Source organism: Pholis gunnellus, assembly GCF_910591455.1.
Source record: "Pholis gunnellus genome assembly, chromosome: 11".
Taxonomy (NCBI): Eukaryota; Metazoa; Chordata; class Actinopteri; order Perciformes; family Pholidae; genus Pholis; species Pholis gunnellus.
In genome coordinates this window covers 11,511,412-11,528,106 of record NC_136538.1, presented here as the reverse complement: position 1 = coordinate 11,528,106, position 16,695 = coordinate 11,511,412, and the positions used below count along the sequence as shown (strand labels likewise).

General features: G+C 39.7%; 1 protein-coding gene across 1 annotated transcript in view; it reads right to left on the bottom strand.

Moving 5' to 3' along the window:
• Nucleotides 1–2,570: 2,570 nt before the first annotated feature.
• Nucleotides 2,571–16,695, bottom strand: part of lmbrd1 (LMBR1 domain containing 1) — a 48,981-nt gene continuing 34,856 nt past the window's right edge. The window contains exons 12-16 of the mRNA XM_079168992.1: nt 16,243–16,347; nt 16,000–16,149; nt 15,140–15,215; nt 4,372–4,463; nt 2,571–3,973 (exon numbers count right to left, since the gene is read on the bottom strand). Of these exons, the coding sequence (XP_079025118.1) occupies nt 3,863–3,973; nt 4,372–4,463; nt 15,140–15,215; nt 16,000–16,149; nt 16,243–16,347 (534 nt within the window). The 3' untranslated portion in view covers nt 2,571–3,862. The remainder of the gene's footprint in view (nt 3,974–4,371; nt 4,464–15,139; nt 15,216–15,999; nt 16,150–16,242; nt 16,348–16,695) is intronic.

Genomic DNA, 16,695 nt, shown 5'->3' with positions numbered 1-16,695 from the left:
GGAGCTCAGCTTATTCTCTCTGTATAATGAGATTAATATGACAAAGAATGACTTAGATCTCCCGCAGAAAATTCAGATTTTTAAACACCAATTCAATATGTAATGCTGCAAATGCGTCTGTTTATAGGTTCGACAAAATAACATGTGTGTCTGAAAGTGGAAAGCTGTATTATTTAGTTGTTGGTAAATTGAGCTGGGATGTGTTGACAAGCCTGGTGCACAAGTCATCATTTGGGAATGAGTGGCAGGCCCCACAGGCCCATGAGAGCAGAGAGGTTAACCTGCTTAGGGGCTGCAAACACTGAATCAACATAATCACATTGATTCTGCGTCACTTTCCTCCCTGGAGGCATGACTGAGGGGTAAGGCAAACACTTGGTCTATCAAGGGCCTGTCAGAGGAGTTAAAGCCCAGAGGAAAGACCTGAGGCCACCCAAAAATCACAGAAAGGACATAAGTAGAGAGAAAAAGTGGTGAAATGCTTTGCACAACAGCACTAGCCATGTTTTTTTTTTAGAAACTCAAGTTCACCCCCCATCATAACAACTTTGGCTATCTTCTTTTTGTCTGGCGCCATGATGATGTCAAACCGTGTCCAAGACTTTTACGACTTCAGTGTATGAGTAAATAATTAACGTTACAAAACTGATGTCCTCAACTACACTTTGTCTTAAGTGCTACTTAACAGACACGCTCATGGTGAAAGTGGTCAAAATGTTCACAAACCTGCCATACATGACAATGTCGGCACTGTCGCGAGCAGACTGACGTTAGCATTTAGCTCAAAACACCGCTAGCGTGTGCTAGCAGAGCTGTTGTTAGTCTTGCTAACAAATGTCCGTATCTAAAGCTAACCTGGCATCAGGGTTTGCTCACACACCGAGCATAAATCAGCTGGAGAAGAAAATGATTTACAACATACAGTAATTTCAGCTAATATATATAGCTAAATATTTTTGATAAGCTAGCAAAAAAGAAAGACTGCAGTGAGTTAGCTAGCTAACTATAGCCTACGTTAAAAAAATACAGAAGCTAACATCAGAGCTATGCAAAACTAGAAATGTACTTTCTATGATAATTGCACTGGAAATTAGCAGTACGTAGGCTACCAAACCAAAGTATGGTTTAAATCTTGTACTCCCTTGTCATTTGCAAGTGCCTACATAATTTCAAGTGTTGGTTGTAAAAATAAACGTTATTCTGTATAATGCATTATGGCCTTCCAACCTGTGGAGCACTATGATAGATGATGGGTGCAGAGGTCCCTGACAATGGCTGTGCTGATCTGTAATTCCTCTTCGCATACTATCACCGGTACTCCTAACAATCAGCTCTGACTCATTTAAAAACAGGGTCTGTCTCAGAAAAAAACAACAACTTTACATTCATCTACTGTCAGATACTGTCTATTGGTTTCTCGAGTTGTACTATTAGATAACATAAAATACTAAGGAGATCATTATTTTCCATTGTTTAACTGATAGTTAGCTGGATAGTCAGTCATGATACAAACTGGGATGTAAACATATTGATATTTTCCTGAACTAATTCATGTATTCATTCAGAAAATGTGTTCATTGTTCCTTAACAAGCTTGCAAGAGAAGCCTAAAAAGAGACACGCGAGGGAGAGAAACGATGAGACAAGAATTGGCTTTTGAATAAGGGGTAAGACAGGAAAAGTTGCACTCTGAACAGCAGACATCCTCTGATCTGACATGTTGATCACACACTCCTCTGCTTGAGTTCTAGGGCTCCATGTTTTTGGCTCAAGGCTTATTTTGGTTTATTAGTGTATGAGGGGGTGGCATATCACATAATGGCTTAACTCAAGGCAGGCTTGCACAATACTTATGACAAGGTATGCATACCAACAACTCTAATTGGACAAGCACTCAAATGTTCATGCAAATCCATCCGAGGCACGCACCGTGTAGTTATATGCTAATCCCAGAACGGATTTAACTGTCAGTTTCATTTGATACATGTCCTTAGTACTCTGAACAGCAAACTGCACATTCTCTCTAACATAATTACTGATTGTGGTTAGGTACTTTGCAGCTCCTAAATAGATTTTGTCGAATCTGACCACACTGTGGTCATAATTTTGTCACTGCACTCGTTAAAGATAAACACGGTTTGTACCACAGAACTAAAGACCATTTAAAACGTCATTGTTAGTGTGATGGAAGGAATTGTATTGGTTTTCGAAAAAAAAAAGAAAAAGTCTCACTCAAACAGGAGCAATTAGAAATGAGACCTGAGCAAACTCACCCCGAAGCTTTGAACAAATTAACTGACAGGTGGCATGTAGTGCTCACTAACAATTAGCACACTATCTATTACAGGAATAATTAACTCTATAGTCGATCAAAATGTTTAATACAGATACTATGTAATTAAAATCCAATTTGTTACAAACATAACTAAAACTTTGATTCCTGCAAACAACTGTAACAAATGTGGTGGCTGTTCCACACTGCTGGGACACAAAGTCTTTTTATAGTAAAATATATACCACTCTTTGAATATTTGGTGTGGAGGGTCAAAATAGTTGGAACTGGAAAACATGGAGTGTTTAAAATTGTTTTATTTCTTTAAATACAGGTACCATTCAATATTGACACGACTTCCACAACAGCATTCTTTTCAACCCATCACAGGTGAACAAACGCACATCGGATGCAGCTTCTGTCGTCATCGTGTAACCACATTTCCTGCTGCTGCCGGACTTTCATCTCAAAGCAAAAAACAAACCTTGTGAGATTCAGAAAGATTTCTGAGAGGCGAATTGAACGGGGTAGCATATAGAATAGTGTGTGCCCATCGTGGTGCTACACATTCATGAGGCACACATATTTGGTTGTAAATTTAAAAACACGTCATCCACATATTTTCTGTCAATTAGTTTTTTGTTCATTTTGACACAACTAAATTCACTGAAAATGAAATAAACTATAAAGCAAAAAAGGAGAAATACTCTTTAATTTAAATAAAATGACATACGTATTTGATAAATTCCATGTTCTTCTAACACAGACAGCAAAACGTTGTTGAACCCGTTTAATTAAAAACAAAGAATAACAAACCCTGGAAACACGACAGCCGTAATTGGCCCTTTACATTTCACAGTGCAGGTATGCAAGTACAGTAACTTTCACTTAAATAATGTCCGTGACTAAATGTAGGGGGAAAAGCAGCAAACGCTCGAGCACAGTACTTAACCTGAGACAAAACAAGCAAAATAAACTTTGAAAACATTACTGCTGTCAACACAGTCTCATTATTTTATACCAATTAGCTCTTCAGAAAACAAGCAAGCAGAACAGTTGGTGGAGGCTCAAATGTCTTCATAGTGTTTTATCTTAAAAGGTACATTAGAGCCAGCTTTAGATATTGTCATTCAGTAACCATTAAAATGGTCGAGAATATGCTTTAAGAATGTAGAAAGTTTATGTCCAAGCTCCAACTAAATCTTAAGACATAAAGTTTTGGAGCTGTCTCTGCTGCTGCAGTGTGTCTTCCCCAGCAGAAAATGACCAAATCATGACGAGTTCAAACTGTTGAGTGAATTCTCAAGGTAGGATCGAGTTGGAGGACACTCCCAGAATGCCAAAGTCATCAATAATATTGACTGAGAACGACACAACGATCGGTCTCGGCGGGCTCATTAAGGGGTAGGATGTGTCGACTCAAAACAAGGCTGGAATGCACAAGACACCACTGCAATAACTCCTTAAAACCAATAAATTAAACTATGACAGATCACTGACATCCATTTATTTGTTTATCAAATTGTACTTTCTAGTCCCTTTAAATGACGGTGGGGGATATCTACAAACCCGTCCGAGCGAATACTGCTTTTCAGTGCACATATTCATCATCACTTAAGTCTGAGTCATCGGCCTCCACCTCTCCTTCAATCACAGACTTCTTCCCTCTGCAGCAGGACACCACCAGACCAACGAGGAACGCCTAAAGACAATAAGCAAAGCACACATTAGGAAATATTTCATAAGGATCATCTGATTGATAGAATGCATCAACTAAACGAGGTGAGAGGCTATTCAATACTTTTGCTGAGGAGATTAGCTGTGTGCAGTCTCGGAAAATCATTTTTCGGAGAAGAAATGAAATGATGTTCTTCGGCTCTCACACTCTTCCCCCGAACAATATACAGCTTGTAAACTGAATGAAATGTTTCATAGATGTTGCCGTCGATATTGCTCGGCTCAAAAGATATATTTTAAATTCTTTGAAAATGAACAAATGTCTTCTCTGAGCTTTTAAAAAACAAAAACAAACATACAACTATAATTCTCACTCTGCAAAAAATGGCCCTGATGGCATTTCATTGACATCTTTGGACTTACCCCGATAAAGGCCCAGTTACCAAAGTAATAGATGGTGCTGAAGAACCAGAACTTGTGGAGGAAGAGATAGGATCTTGTCACAGTGCACTGGTCTGAAAAGGACAGAGAAAACAAAGGGACATTTAAGAATGTAATCTATACAATAACAGTATATTTACTTTTGTTTTCAACCCAAGATGGTTGATTGTTGAACATATTTAGAACTCAACAAGGTTTTTGTTTGACAGTTTGGAAAATCAGTTATGTAATGAAATGAAAACAAAAACAAAGAGTACTTTGGTCTTAATAACTAAGGAAAAAAACTGTTGCAGCCAGAGAGTGCAATTGCCTTTCCAGTGTAGAGGGCACTGTACACTGCCTACACACATGTTTGTCCAGCACCGCCGAGGAAAGTCTCACAACATTTGATACCAGTGGCAAGTCATGAACCATCTGAGAAGTGGTGTTGGAGGAAATCAGCAAGATGACAAATACAACCGTCCTTCCCAAAAAGCCGAATTCATAAAATGTTGTTGCAGAGCTTCATTCCTGACCTTGAAAACACACATCTGCCTCTATAACGCTGAACTTAAGGTTCACTTTGTGGGATATGGCCAAAAACCGTTGGAGAAGCCAAGTAAGGGAATTTCAGTTTAAAACCTAAAATCACAGATTGACAAATTTACTTTCAATATACCCTATAAATCATTGGGGTAAAAACTCAAAAAGAAATAATGTGACAGTAAACTGTTTCACTTCCACTGAGCTCTAGTACAGTCCCATCCCCTATAAAATATAAATGTTTTTCATTAAAAGTTTGCTAATTCACATGCTTCGCCATTCCCAATTTTGGATTAATTTATATAGAAAGCCTTGAAGGAAGGAAAGACAGGAGGAATGATTATAGACGGTAAGAACAAATAGATCTGATGAGGTGGAAGTTAGGAGAAGAATAATTGGGCAGAGGTAAAGGAGGAGTGAAGAAAGGACAGAAGACAGAGAGCCCGAGGAAACACAATCTTTGTCTCAAGAGACGAGGGACGATGGTGGGACTACCATCAAGAAAAACAGCATGAGTGCAATAAAACACTACTATTGTCACACGGTGTTTAGAAATAAACGTTTAGCACTTGTCATACAAAAGAAATATGCAAATGTAAATCCCATTTTGTGTCATTTTTTAGGCAAATAACACTCCGATATGGCAGTACCAAAGAAGTTATGAACGAAGCTTCAAATGTCTGTCATATCCCATGATGCTAGCCTTAACATAAATGTAATTTATGATGCCGTTAGATTGGTGCTAGAACCCGTTAAGTGCCTCCTTTTGTCTGCGGCAAGCGGGAAAGCAATCAGCAGTTTTTGAAAAGGCTAAGACGCCAACAAATACGGATTAAAGCAGAGTATTTCTTTCAAACATGTTGTGAGAGTAATGAACTGGCTCAGGGAGTTCATGCTCAAAACCGAACAATTCATTAAGCTACGGTTCACTCAAATGAACAACGGGGTGTGTAGATCAGCAATTGTGTGACACATGTGCTGCGGCAGTGTTGAAGGTGCTCAACCAAAAAGAAGGCGATGCAGGATGTCAGCTCCAGTGAAGGGGAGACAAAGTGAACACGTGGACCAGCCCAGGTGAGCTTAATCAAGCTAACGAGCCTCAGGTGTCAGCTAACTGCCGGCAGTGATTTTTGAAATTATTACATCTATCTTTTGTTTTTTCAATAGATTTTGAAGTTGTTGGACAATTTTTGGATGACAGAGTCGGAAACAATCCTACGCAGCCGCCACTGGAATCTTCTTTCTACCAAAAAAGTACGATACTAATAATATAAGTGTAGCCTGATCTTTATCTGCAACTGTGCATAACTACTGTTCTTGAAACAGAAAGAATAGACATGCCGCATTCAAATGTTGATTTAGAATTTAAAGACTATTTGGTAAAGCCCTACACTCTAGAAAATGTCATGTTGCTTCTTTTATCATTTTTCATAGAAAGAGGGCCGGACGGCCAGTAAAGAAGCTTTCGGGATTTTTTTGACAGTCCACCGGCCCACCGATGCAGCGACCCATCGGGATTTGTCCCGGTATGCCAGAAGGCCGGTGCACCACTCACTACATGGAGCGGTGCCTCTGGCAATTTTGTCACTGTAACTCAAAAAGACAACCGGTCTTCTGAAAAGAGGAAAGCCATGTCACTGTCAATGTGAATAGGACTTAACCAGTTGATACAACTGGAATGAGGTAACATTTAATGGAGCCTTGCATCATATATACCCCGTCTTACACATTGAAAAGGAAAGAGGCAAGAGCGTGACACGCAAAAAAAAACAAAAAACAAATTGTGAAGGCAGTGAACCGTAGGTTATGGGTTATGCATGTAACCCCGATTCTCTGGTGAAGTAATGCCTGTGCAACTTCAACTGGGATCCTCTCAAGCGCAAGTCAAGTGCAATTTTCAATTGATTTTCAAATGAAATTCATGGCAGGCATGTACTGTAGAACATTCAATAAGATCTAAAAAAAAAAAGATTTTGTATAGATTAACTTCAAAATATGTGGAAGATATCTCATTATTGCCTTTGAAGTAGTAACAATGGCTATATATTCTGATTGATGTCTTGCTGAAACTGCCTGTATGTGCTTATGATAGCTTTACAACCAAGTGCAGCCATAGTCTTGAATAAACCACATAAGAGAACATGTCTGTTTACCTGCAAGCTAACCTCATTCATCAAGCAGCAGCTTACTTACTAATTTACAGCACCATGCAGAAATTCAATAGAAAGTCAAAGGAGTAAAAAGTTACGTTATACAGTCGTAATCCATTGAATGAACATATATGAACTTGATTTCTTAACCTTTCCAACTTGGTAGAGAGAGCTCTCCTCTGCAGCGTGCTGTGGCCATGAACAGCTCAAAGACTGAGCTCTGTGATCTTGAATATAAACACATCAAACCAAAGAAAACTTTGTTTATTGCTTATAAAATCCAACAGCTTTCTTTGTCTGTGGCGCAGCGCTGTGCTTTGTGCCTGTGATATCACCTTTGGAGTGTTGGCCCTCCAGTTCCTAACAGAACTTGATGCTGCTATCGATCTGGCTGGGATAGACCGGCAGGAATAATGGAAGACTTCTGAAGCTGAGTCATCCCTCCCCCCACCCCCCCCCCCCCCGCGCTTCATGTGCAGGAATAGGTATTGGCAGGAATGGGGAAAAAGCGGATGACGTCAAATGCGGAAAGTGCCAATGATATGCGTGCGGTGTCTGCAGCTCTCTTCAGTGCTCCAATTGTTTTTGTGTGAAAACACAGGAAGAAAGGAAAGAGGCTTGCATGTATTAATTAACTTAGCCACGCACAATGAAACAGTAAAAGGATACATATTTCAATATACTCCCAATTGTATAGCAGAGAAAGACGAAATGCACTCTCTGGCTATGTTAAGAGAGCCATCTGGAGCATTACCGCTAACCCTGCTGAGCTGCTCCAATCACACTGCTTCTTACACAGCTCTTCACACTGACTTGAACCCCACGAACAGTACTATCGGACTTATACCGAGCTGCATGACATCGAGGTCTACAGCAATACCTCGGTGTGGCTTACAATTTATTCATTAAAGCGAACTTTAAAAAAAAAAAAGCTTTCCCCTTTAGAGTGTTGAGTTCTGTGCTGTTTCATCTCAATTAAAGATTAGCTAGAGTGGACCCACGGCAGCACTGAAGGTGTACAAACAGTGTGCTCGTACTTCACCAGGATCAACAGATAATAGAAGAAGCAAGTCCATCTTCATCCCCATGACCGCTCTCTCCCTCTTCTCCTCCAGCGCCTCAGCCATCTGTAGCTCTTCAGCTCCTGAATTGCAGGGCTCCCTCCGAGTGGGACCTACAGATGGTCCACAGCAGTGGTCTGCCTAAATATATTATCATGTACACTGCTGACCCACTTCACCTTGAAATCATTACCGCTCTCCGATAAGAGCACCGGGCGGTGTGTGTGTGCGAGTGCAGGTAATTTCACCTTCACTCATGATACCCGAGTGAGTGCTGCCCTGTGTAGTGTGATGCATTATGTATAACTTTCATCCTGGTATTCTAACACAAACACACTCGTAAAACCCCAGAACACACGCGCGCACACAAACACACATTGTGTACTTTGTGAAAGCCTCTCTATCAGCAAGCACTCATGTTCTTACACCGTATGCTTTCACTTTCTTTGCATCAACAGAGCACTTACTTTCCAATGTCCTTTGAGGCTGCTGATGTTCCTTCAACAGGAACATCGTCCTTTTTTATATTTTGTCGACGAATGTTCACCAAAAGCATCTTCTTGCTGTGTGAGATCTTACCTTTAGTAGTAGTACTCTGACCTCCAGATGTAGAGACAAAAGACAATATGTATTATAACCTAAACCACTGATTATACCAACAGGAAGAACAGAAAGAACATTCCAGCTATTTGCAAAGTGGTTCTTGTTTTCTCCATTATTGTCGTTGAGGTACTTTTCTCACCAAGGTAATTGTACATCTCTAAAAGCCCATTAGAAGTAGTAGCACAAGAGATCAGCCAATCACACAACTTCTTACCAACCCTCTCATTATTTGGAGTTTGGTTTCAGGCATCCTGACCGATTTGTGACCTTTTGTCCATGTTTCAACCTCTGAAAGAAATATATGGCTCTTTAGCTGCCAAATGCTGCACTATGTCGCTACGTTTGTTTGTTTGTCTGCTCTTTAGTGCTGGTCAGATAGTGTACAGCGGGTTTATCAGAGAAGAAGTTCAATAATACTGATTAGAGCAGCTTTAAGGAGACTTCTTGAACAGAAAGTGTTCTTAATTCTATTAATTCACAGTGAAAGTCTTTTGGCACAATACCAGGAAACTGTGTTTTCCTTTAAAAAGGTATAAGGGCTGTCTGCGGATTACAAGATGGACATTTTTCTTTGAAGAGAATAACTTTTGATTGACACATTCCATTGTGATGCAAATTGATGATGATCCCCTTGATACAAAGAGAATTACTATTAATTTGTGTTGGGGTTGAGGGAGTCTCCTGTTGAGTATTGCTTGTGCACATGACATCTCAGAGGCAACACATAACAGTACGACCATCTTCCCCCTGAAGCTCTTTCAAACAATGCTGGCTGTGGAAACTGGCAAGTTGCTAGGAAACAGACAGCAGTCCGTAGTGTGAAAGCACTTCTCTGTATTAGAAGTTTCATCACTGGGATTCAAACTAGAAATACTGTGATATGTCTTCCAAGGTATTTATCAGGAAATTGAGCTACTGCCTCCCAAAAAAAGAAGAAGCTGGGGTTAAATTTATTGATATTAAGTGTGAGATAAACTTTCATTGCTGCAAAACTGTTTTAGCTGCCACTCCAAAAGAAATGAGGTTGTTGTTGACAACAATCATTGTGATTTGAATCATACCCTTTACTGTAGACACGAGGCACTGGATTTATTTCACTCAGGAGAATCTTTTGGTTTTGGGAAGAATCTGAGTCAGGAGTGCTGAACACAGACAGTCATTAAGATCATTGGGCAGACCGTCCAGGGAACTAATGCAACCAATAATGGGAATTGCAAATGTGATGATGGAGGCGTAAACGCAGTGGCAATAAACAACAGAGGAGACGCATTATCTCTCGGGTGAGGGAGTGATCATTAGAAATGGACAGATAAATCCATGATGGAGGCATCAGCGAGTGAGATGAAGGCCTGTTGAAATGGATCTAATGCATTATTAACATTTGAGATCCTTAACTATTAGACGAATGTCAGCCAGAAAGAAGAAGAAGAAAAAAATCAGAAAATGTCAGATCATCAGATCCAAGAAGGTGATAAGTAGAACATATAAAGCATCTTTTCTGACAAGGGCAGATGGTAGCGGTACAGCAGACGTAGAAGAACTTTGATGCAAGTCAGAGCTTAAGATCAAAGCAACTCGCCCACCATGAGCTCCATGGTGGTAAGAATAATTTGAAAGAGCAGCCTCGTCTAATGCTGAGAATTCATTAATAGAATTACTCATTAAAATAACTTTAAAATGAAGTGACTGCATATACTTAAACCATACTTGGATTTAGAGTTGTATGGGTTTAAGTTTGTACCAATGAGTGTGGACATAAAACCTAAAAGGACAATGATTACGTTTTCCCCCGGCTAAAGTAAACCGCTTCTAAAATAAGGAGGAGAGCATCACGACTACCGATACTCAAGATTTTCCTTAAAATGCTGTGCGTGTGTTGAATCGCACACGAAAGAAGACTTCAGGGTTCAGGTTTCCTGGGGCCACATCAACTAATTCCTGAGGATTCATTTCCATTTGAGTACGTACTCCAAATGAGTAATGGCGTGGTAACGACCGTCGAGTAGATAATGGAGAGCTTGGCACCAAGCACCTGCTCATCAAGATGTTAGTGTCATTACATCGCTATGACCAACCGGCCAATCAGGCACCAGTTTGACTCGTACCCTCTTGTGCCTTCAGCGGTCGTTGGATGCGGTGTCACACTAAAAGGTTGTTACAAAGTGATGCCCTTCCACAGCCTCTTTTAAACCTTATGCCATTTACTACCACTGTGTATTCCCATTCGTATTCTTCACATCCACAAGCGAGGAGCCTGAAATTTAGAGAATGTGTAAATGTCAATTCATATCCATGTTTGTGAATCTCTTGGTCATGCTACGGTAAAAATCTCCCGGGAGACATGGCATGGAGAATACTATTTATATGTGTGCAGAGCATACAGACAGTAGGCTGCCTGATTTAATGCTGTGGCTCTGGATTATATGTTTAAATTTTAAACTGCAAGAGCTTTTTAGAATGCAACCAAAATATACATTATGTAACAAATGTCTACACAATAAGGTCGTGGTTAGAGACGGTGAATATAGGTATAGTAGGGTACAGTATGTGTACATACAGTTCACTCTCTCCTATGTAGAATTGTACTGTATCCTATAATAATTAAATGTACCAAATACACCTACTGGACAATATAAATGCCAGAAAAAAAATGATTTTTACATTACCATCAGCAGATAATCTTTAGTTTTTTTCCCCTCGACTATTGGGTTTAGCTAATCGTCAAGGTATTTCAGATTTAAAGTTGTTCATACGGACACTCTAGAAAAGATTGCAGTAGAAAGATTATTGAAGTACATGAGATGATGAGGTACTCTCTCCTTTGGGCAAAAAAGCTGCTTTCTGTAAGAAAGAGTTGCACTCTTCCACCACACAAATGAGATTGTTCAGCAGTTACTTTCTCCAGCATATCAGTCGATAAAGCTTGTGATTGTATTCCCTCTCAGTCACATGTGTTGTCACTGCTTGACACTTCCTCCTCCTCATGGTAGGTGGTACAACGGCTGTTATGAAAGCAGGAGCCTTTTCCAAGATGGCCAAAATAGGATCCCTGAGCTGCTCAACAGAGCGACCAGAAATACTATTTGTCATTGTCCCAGTGACTCTGGCACCACGACTCTTTGAGCATAACAGTGTGAATTAACAGATCCCGCAATCCTTTGACATGTGCGCTTGGTAATTAACACTGAATGGGCAAAAGCTGACTTCTGGTTCTACAAATTGAGGCTCCTGTGGTGCCCGGCAACACATTTGATTTTATTTTCACTTCTTTAATTCAGCTCAACTTTCACAGCTATCCTTAACTTCTCTTCTAGTCAGACACAACACAGCAACCACTGGACGAAGTGGTGCAGCATCATGGCTGAATCCGTTTGGCTCAATTGTGGGACAGGAAACTAATTATTTGCTTGAGAAAAAACAAACAACCATACAAACAAGAACAAAAATTAATTTCCACAATTCCGTCTGAATAGTCATGTAAACAGGAGTATTATTGTCCGTTTATGTAATCACTATATGTTTGCATTATTGTCACATGTAAACATAGCTGGATTCATTGAATGCAACCGTATTCAACGCTTAAGTAAATATAATTAAAAGGCAGACAAAATAATTGTGTATTTTATTTTAAAATGTTACTTGAAGCTGTTGCAATTGCACAGGTGACTGGATCATTGTCTTTAAAAATATAGTTGGTTCTCATGACACAATATAAGGATAACATAGTGGCAAATGTGTAAATAAAGAAACTGATTCATCTGAAAGAGGAACACCATCTGCCCATTGAAATAGCAACCACTGACTACTGACTGCCATTTGTTTCATGAGAATAGGGCCTCCTGTATGAAAGGTGCAGTTTGAATAGAGTGTATTATTATTATTATATAAGAGGTACGCTTATTTAAGACATTAGTCCATTAGCCCCTCCATGTTGTAACCTGGATATCGTCACCAACCAACTAAACCCACTGCTGATACCAATGACTGCTGGTTCTCTCTTGATTCAGCCTGTAGTTGAACTATTCTGCCTCAAGATTACCCTATGTACTGTAAATGAGCAAGGCCCCATTCAGGTCACCACATCTGTCAACCATGACAAGATACACCTTTCAGTTCAACAGAAAATCACACAAAAAGTGATCATGTATTTCTGTATATACACAATAATAAACTGACAAAACTACAACAGAATGTGGCCTTTTTCTGTCCCATCTAAAAAAGTACATCAGTAGAGTGCAGATCTCTGCCAGGTGGGTCTGCAAAGACCACTGCTGCAATGTTTGACTGAATAAATACAAACTAGATTACAAAGGGTATCAGACATGTTTTTAACTTGCACGTATGCCGGTATAATAGCAGTCAATACAATATGTCCGCAATAATAAATGTTTTAAAGCACAAAAAACATTAGGTTAATGGATCCAGTAATATGCGAGATTAGCTTGTGGACAGACATAGAGATGCACACACGCACGACTGATACATAATCTCCTTTCAAAGACAATAATAATAATCAGTATTCAAGCAGTCTGTCTAATTTCTGTGTGATTGAACTACAGGATTTCTTTTAATTAATAAATACAAGAGAAGTTTGTGATGTAGTTCAGCTGTAGTGGAGACACTGACGGTGCAGTCACATTACAACCTCCTCCTGCACACTGTAGGATTTAAGAAGTACGTCCATGATAACATTCTACTTTAATGAAACATAAAGTAACAGTAATATATTTTAATTCACTTCTCAAAACGTATCTTTTCATAAAAAGTGTTTTATTACTGTGAGCACATCCTCTTACTTCCAACATGTCAAATCTTTTCAATATCACTGCCTTCTGTCCTCATATACTACTCTTGGGTATTTTATTTCCATGTATTGCAAATGCCTGAGTTTTTCATAGAAGTTCTGAAATGCTTTTTTTCTCTTGTGTTTTCCTGTTTTAACCATGTAAAGCACTTTGTAACCTTCTTTTGAAAGGTGCTGTATAGGTAAAGTTCATTATCACATTAAAGGACCACATAACGAATGGTGTGTCGTACTATGTGGCTTTGAATACGCATTGCAGTGCTCTGAATTGAGGCAAAAAGTCGTGCAATCTATTCAACATCAGTCATTTTTCAACCTTGAAGACTTGGTGAATAAATGCAGCAATATCTTGCACATATCTACTACCAACAGTATGCCACCTCTTCCTGTAACTTCACCTCCACTAATACAACGATACAACAGAGATTCAACAGCAATGTCGCGCAAAAAACTTATCAGCTAATTCATTTGGGCAAAGCCTGTTTGCTACGATGTACAAAAACAGTTCAGCATCCCCACAGGAAGTGTGTCTACACATCAGATGACTGCAAACAAAGAATATCTCGCCTTTCATCTCTGCAGTTACTCTCCTGCCCTCTGCTTTATCCCTCTATTTTCTGCCAGCCTTGATGCATTTTCAGTGATGTTTGATAAAGCGAAAATTATTCATGAAAACCAAGTCAGTAATGGCTATCTCCAACATCTTTGCTGTACTCAGGTGTACTTTCCTGCCACATTAGATCCCCACCAGCATGCTTCTCTTAATGGCGATGGGAGACCGTGTGAGGAACCTCTTAACAGGAGCTGACACACCGTGCAGATATCTCGTAACATGGAACCCAAAGAACCTATAAATAATATCAGTGACTATATTGCTACAAACATTTATGAGAACATACGATACAATATTTAGGACATATCAAACATGCCTAGTATTTAATTGACTGTAAGAATTTACCTCTCCCATTTAACCGTCCACGTGAACTTTACTCTAATTATTAATGGAATATTTGACATTTAAACCAATCAACACTCATTAGCTACTAATTGCAATGCAATTCTGCCGCTTCTGGGAGAGCACTTATGGCCCCAGAAAAAATATTTATTCCCCACACTAATAGATCTCCACTAACAAAACGCATATATCTAAATTATGTTTAATAGACGGACAGATGGATAAACTCTATCTCTCTATCTATGACAACTCCAACATATCCAATCCACCACCAACAAGAGCCTTACTTGAGAGTCTGGCAAATGAATAAATGATTGTATTAAAGCTCACCGGTATGATGTATATTCACACGTTTGTGTTTTCATGGCTGATTTACTGTAATAGGTGTTGGCATGGAGACAGCAGGAGAGCACATGTACTGCATTAGTACATGTTTGTCATTGGTATTATTCCCTCTAATGAATAATGCAGGGTGATAAAGATTACTGAACAGTGTTCTACACCAAACGGCTGGGTTGTACACCCGTCCTTCCTTCCTTCTAGTATGGACTTGACTTGTGAGGAATGAATCTTTGACGATGTGTTGTAAGTTCCTCCAACATCTCAGTGTTGGGCCGGTGCTACCTTACTGTGCTAGTAGAGATGACAGACTTACCCTCAGGCGCATCAGCATCACAGGTCCTTGTGGTGCCAACAGTAGCATTCCCAGATGTAGAACCGGCTGAGGGCATCTGACTCCGATCAAAAAAACACAAGAGGAATGTATCTGTTTAGTAAGCAAACACTACAAACTACTTCATGCAGTACAAACTAAGCGTGGTTTGGAAATAAGTACCGTTAGATCACAACCTCTGGACATCTATAATACTAGAACTGCCCCCAACAGCAGCAGCCTTTTACTCAAAAATTATAAAATAACAAAAAAAACATTGGTTCCAGATGATGCCTGAGTTTTGCCATTGGTAAATTAAATAAAAAGACATAATTCAGATCCTAACAGAGCAACAGAGGCATTTTTATTTACATTTATTTCAGAATAACTTTCACTGAAAAAGATAAGAATGTACAAGATTACTAAATTAACTACATACAGGCTACATATGTATATGCTAAGCTGGTATAAATTACACTGAATGTATTCAAACCCTGTAAGTGAACAGACAGCAGCAGAGAGGAATACGCCATGTTTACCCAGTGAGTCATATAGAGCTGCTTCTTTACTCATTTAGAAAGAGGATGGTTCAGCAAAAACAACACTGTGTGGTTCATTTCAATTATGGTGTTCAAAAGATTTTCTCGAGGCGAAGCATAGACGCAAGAGGGGGGGGGGGGGAAATACCGGCAAACAACAGACCTATACATTAAAAGCCGTATATAATACAGAAAGAACTTGAAAAGAACAAGAGTTTGAAAGCCCCGCTATCACCCAGCTGGGACCGGAGTGGCTTGAACCGCCCGTCCTCAGAGCTAGTCGTCAGCGCAGACTAGAAATACAACATGTACGTTGTTCCTCACCTGTACGAGATACTTCTGGCTGCCATACATGACGTATTGTGGGGCTAGGCTGTAGATCATGTAGCTGGTGTGAAGGACAATCAGGAGAAGAATCATACAGAGGAACAGCAGAGCCTGGGGGCGAGTTTTCTTAGGTCGGATTTTGTACAGCTGAAATACAAGAACATGTTGATATTGTTAGTATCAATGACAATATTGCGATATTTCCATGAAGTTTAACATAGAAGTTGTGTCTGAGCTTACCCTTATCCAGAAGAACCAGATGCCCATGTTGCGAATGCCAGCCATGGAAGTGACCACAAAGTACATGGTGATGACTGTGATCAGGATATAATCCAATGGAAAGACCTATGAAGCCAGGGACAGAGGTCAGCTACATCCCTCACACACACACACACACACACACACATATAGAGGCCACAAACATTGAGGCTGCTTTCCTCTCAAGGTTGCTTGGAGCTGTTAATGAGCAACTACCATCGATACCACTTAGTCTAGCCCAACTAATCTAAAGCAGAGCTAGCTGGTCACTGTGCAGCGCATCTAGACATTGTTAAAACTGTATTCCTACCCTTTTACTTTTAAATATATATAAATAAATATTATTGATTACGTTTTGCAACCTGTAATGTTCTGATTTAATTCCTTAAATACCAAGGTCATACATCCAAACACTGGCTGTAGACGTTTAATCAA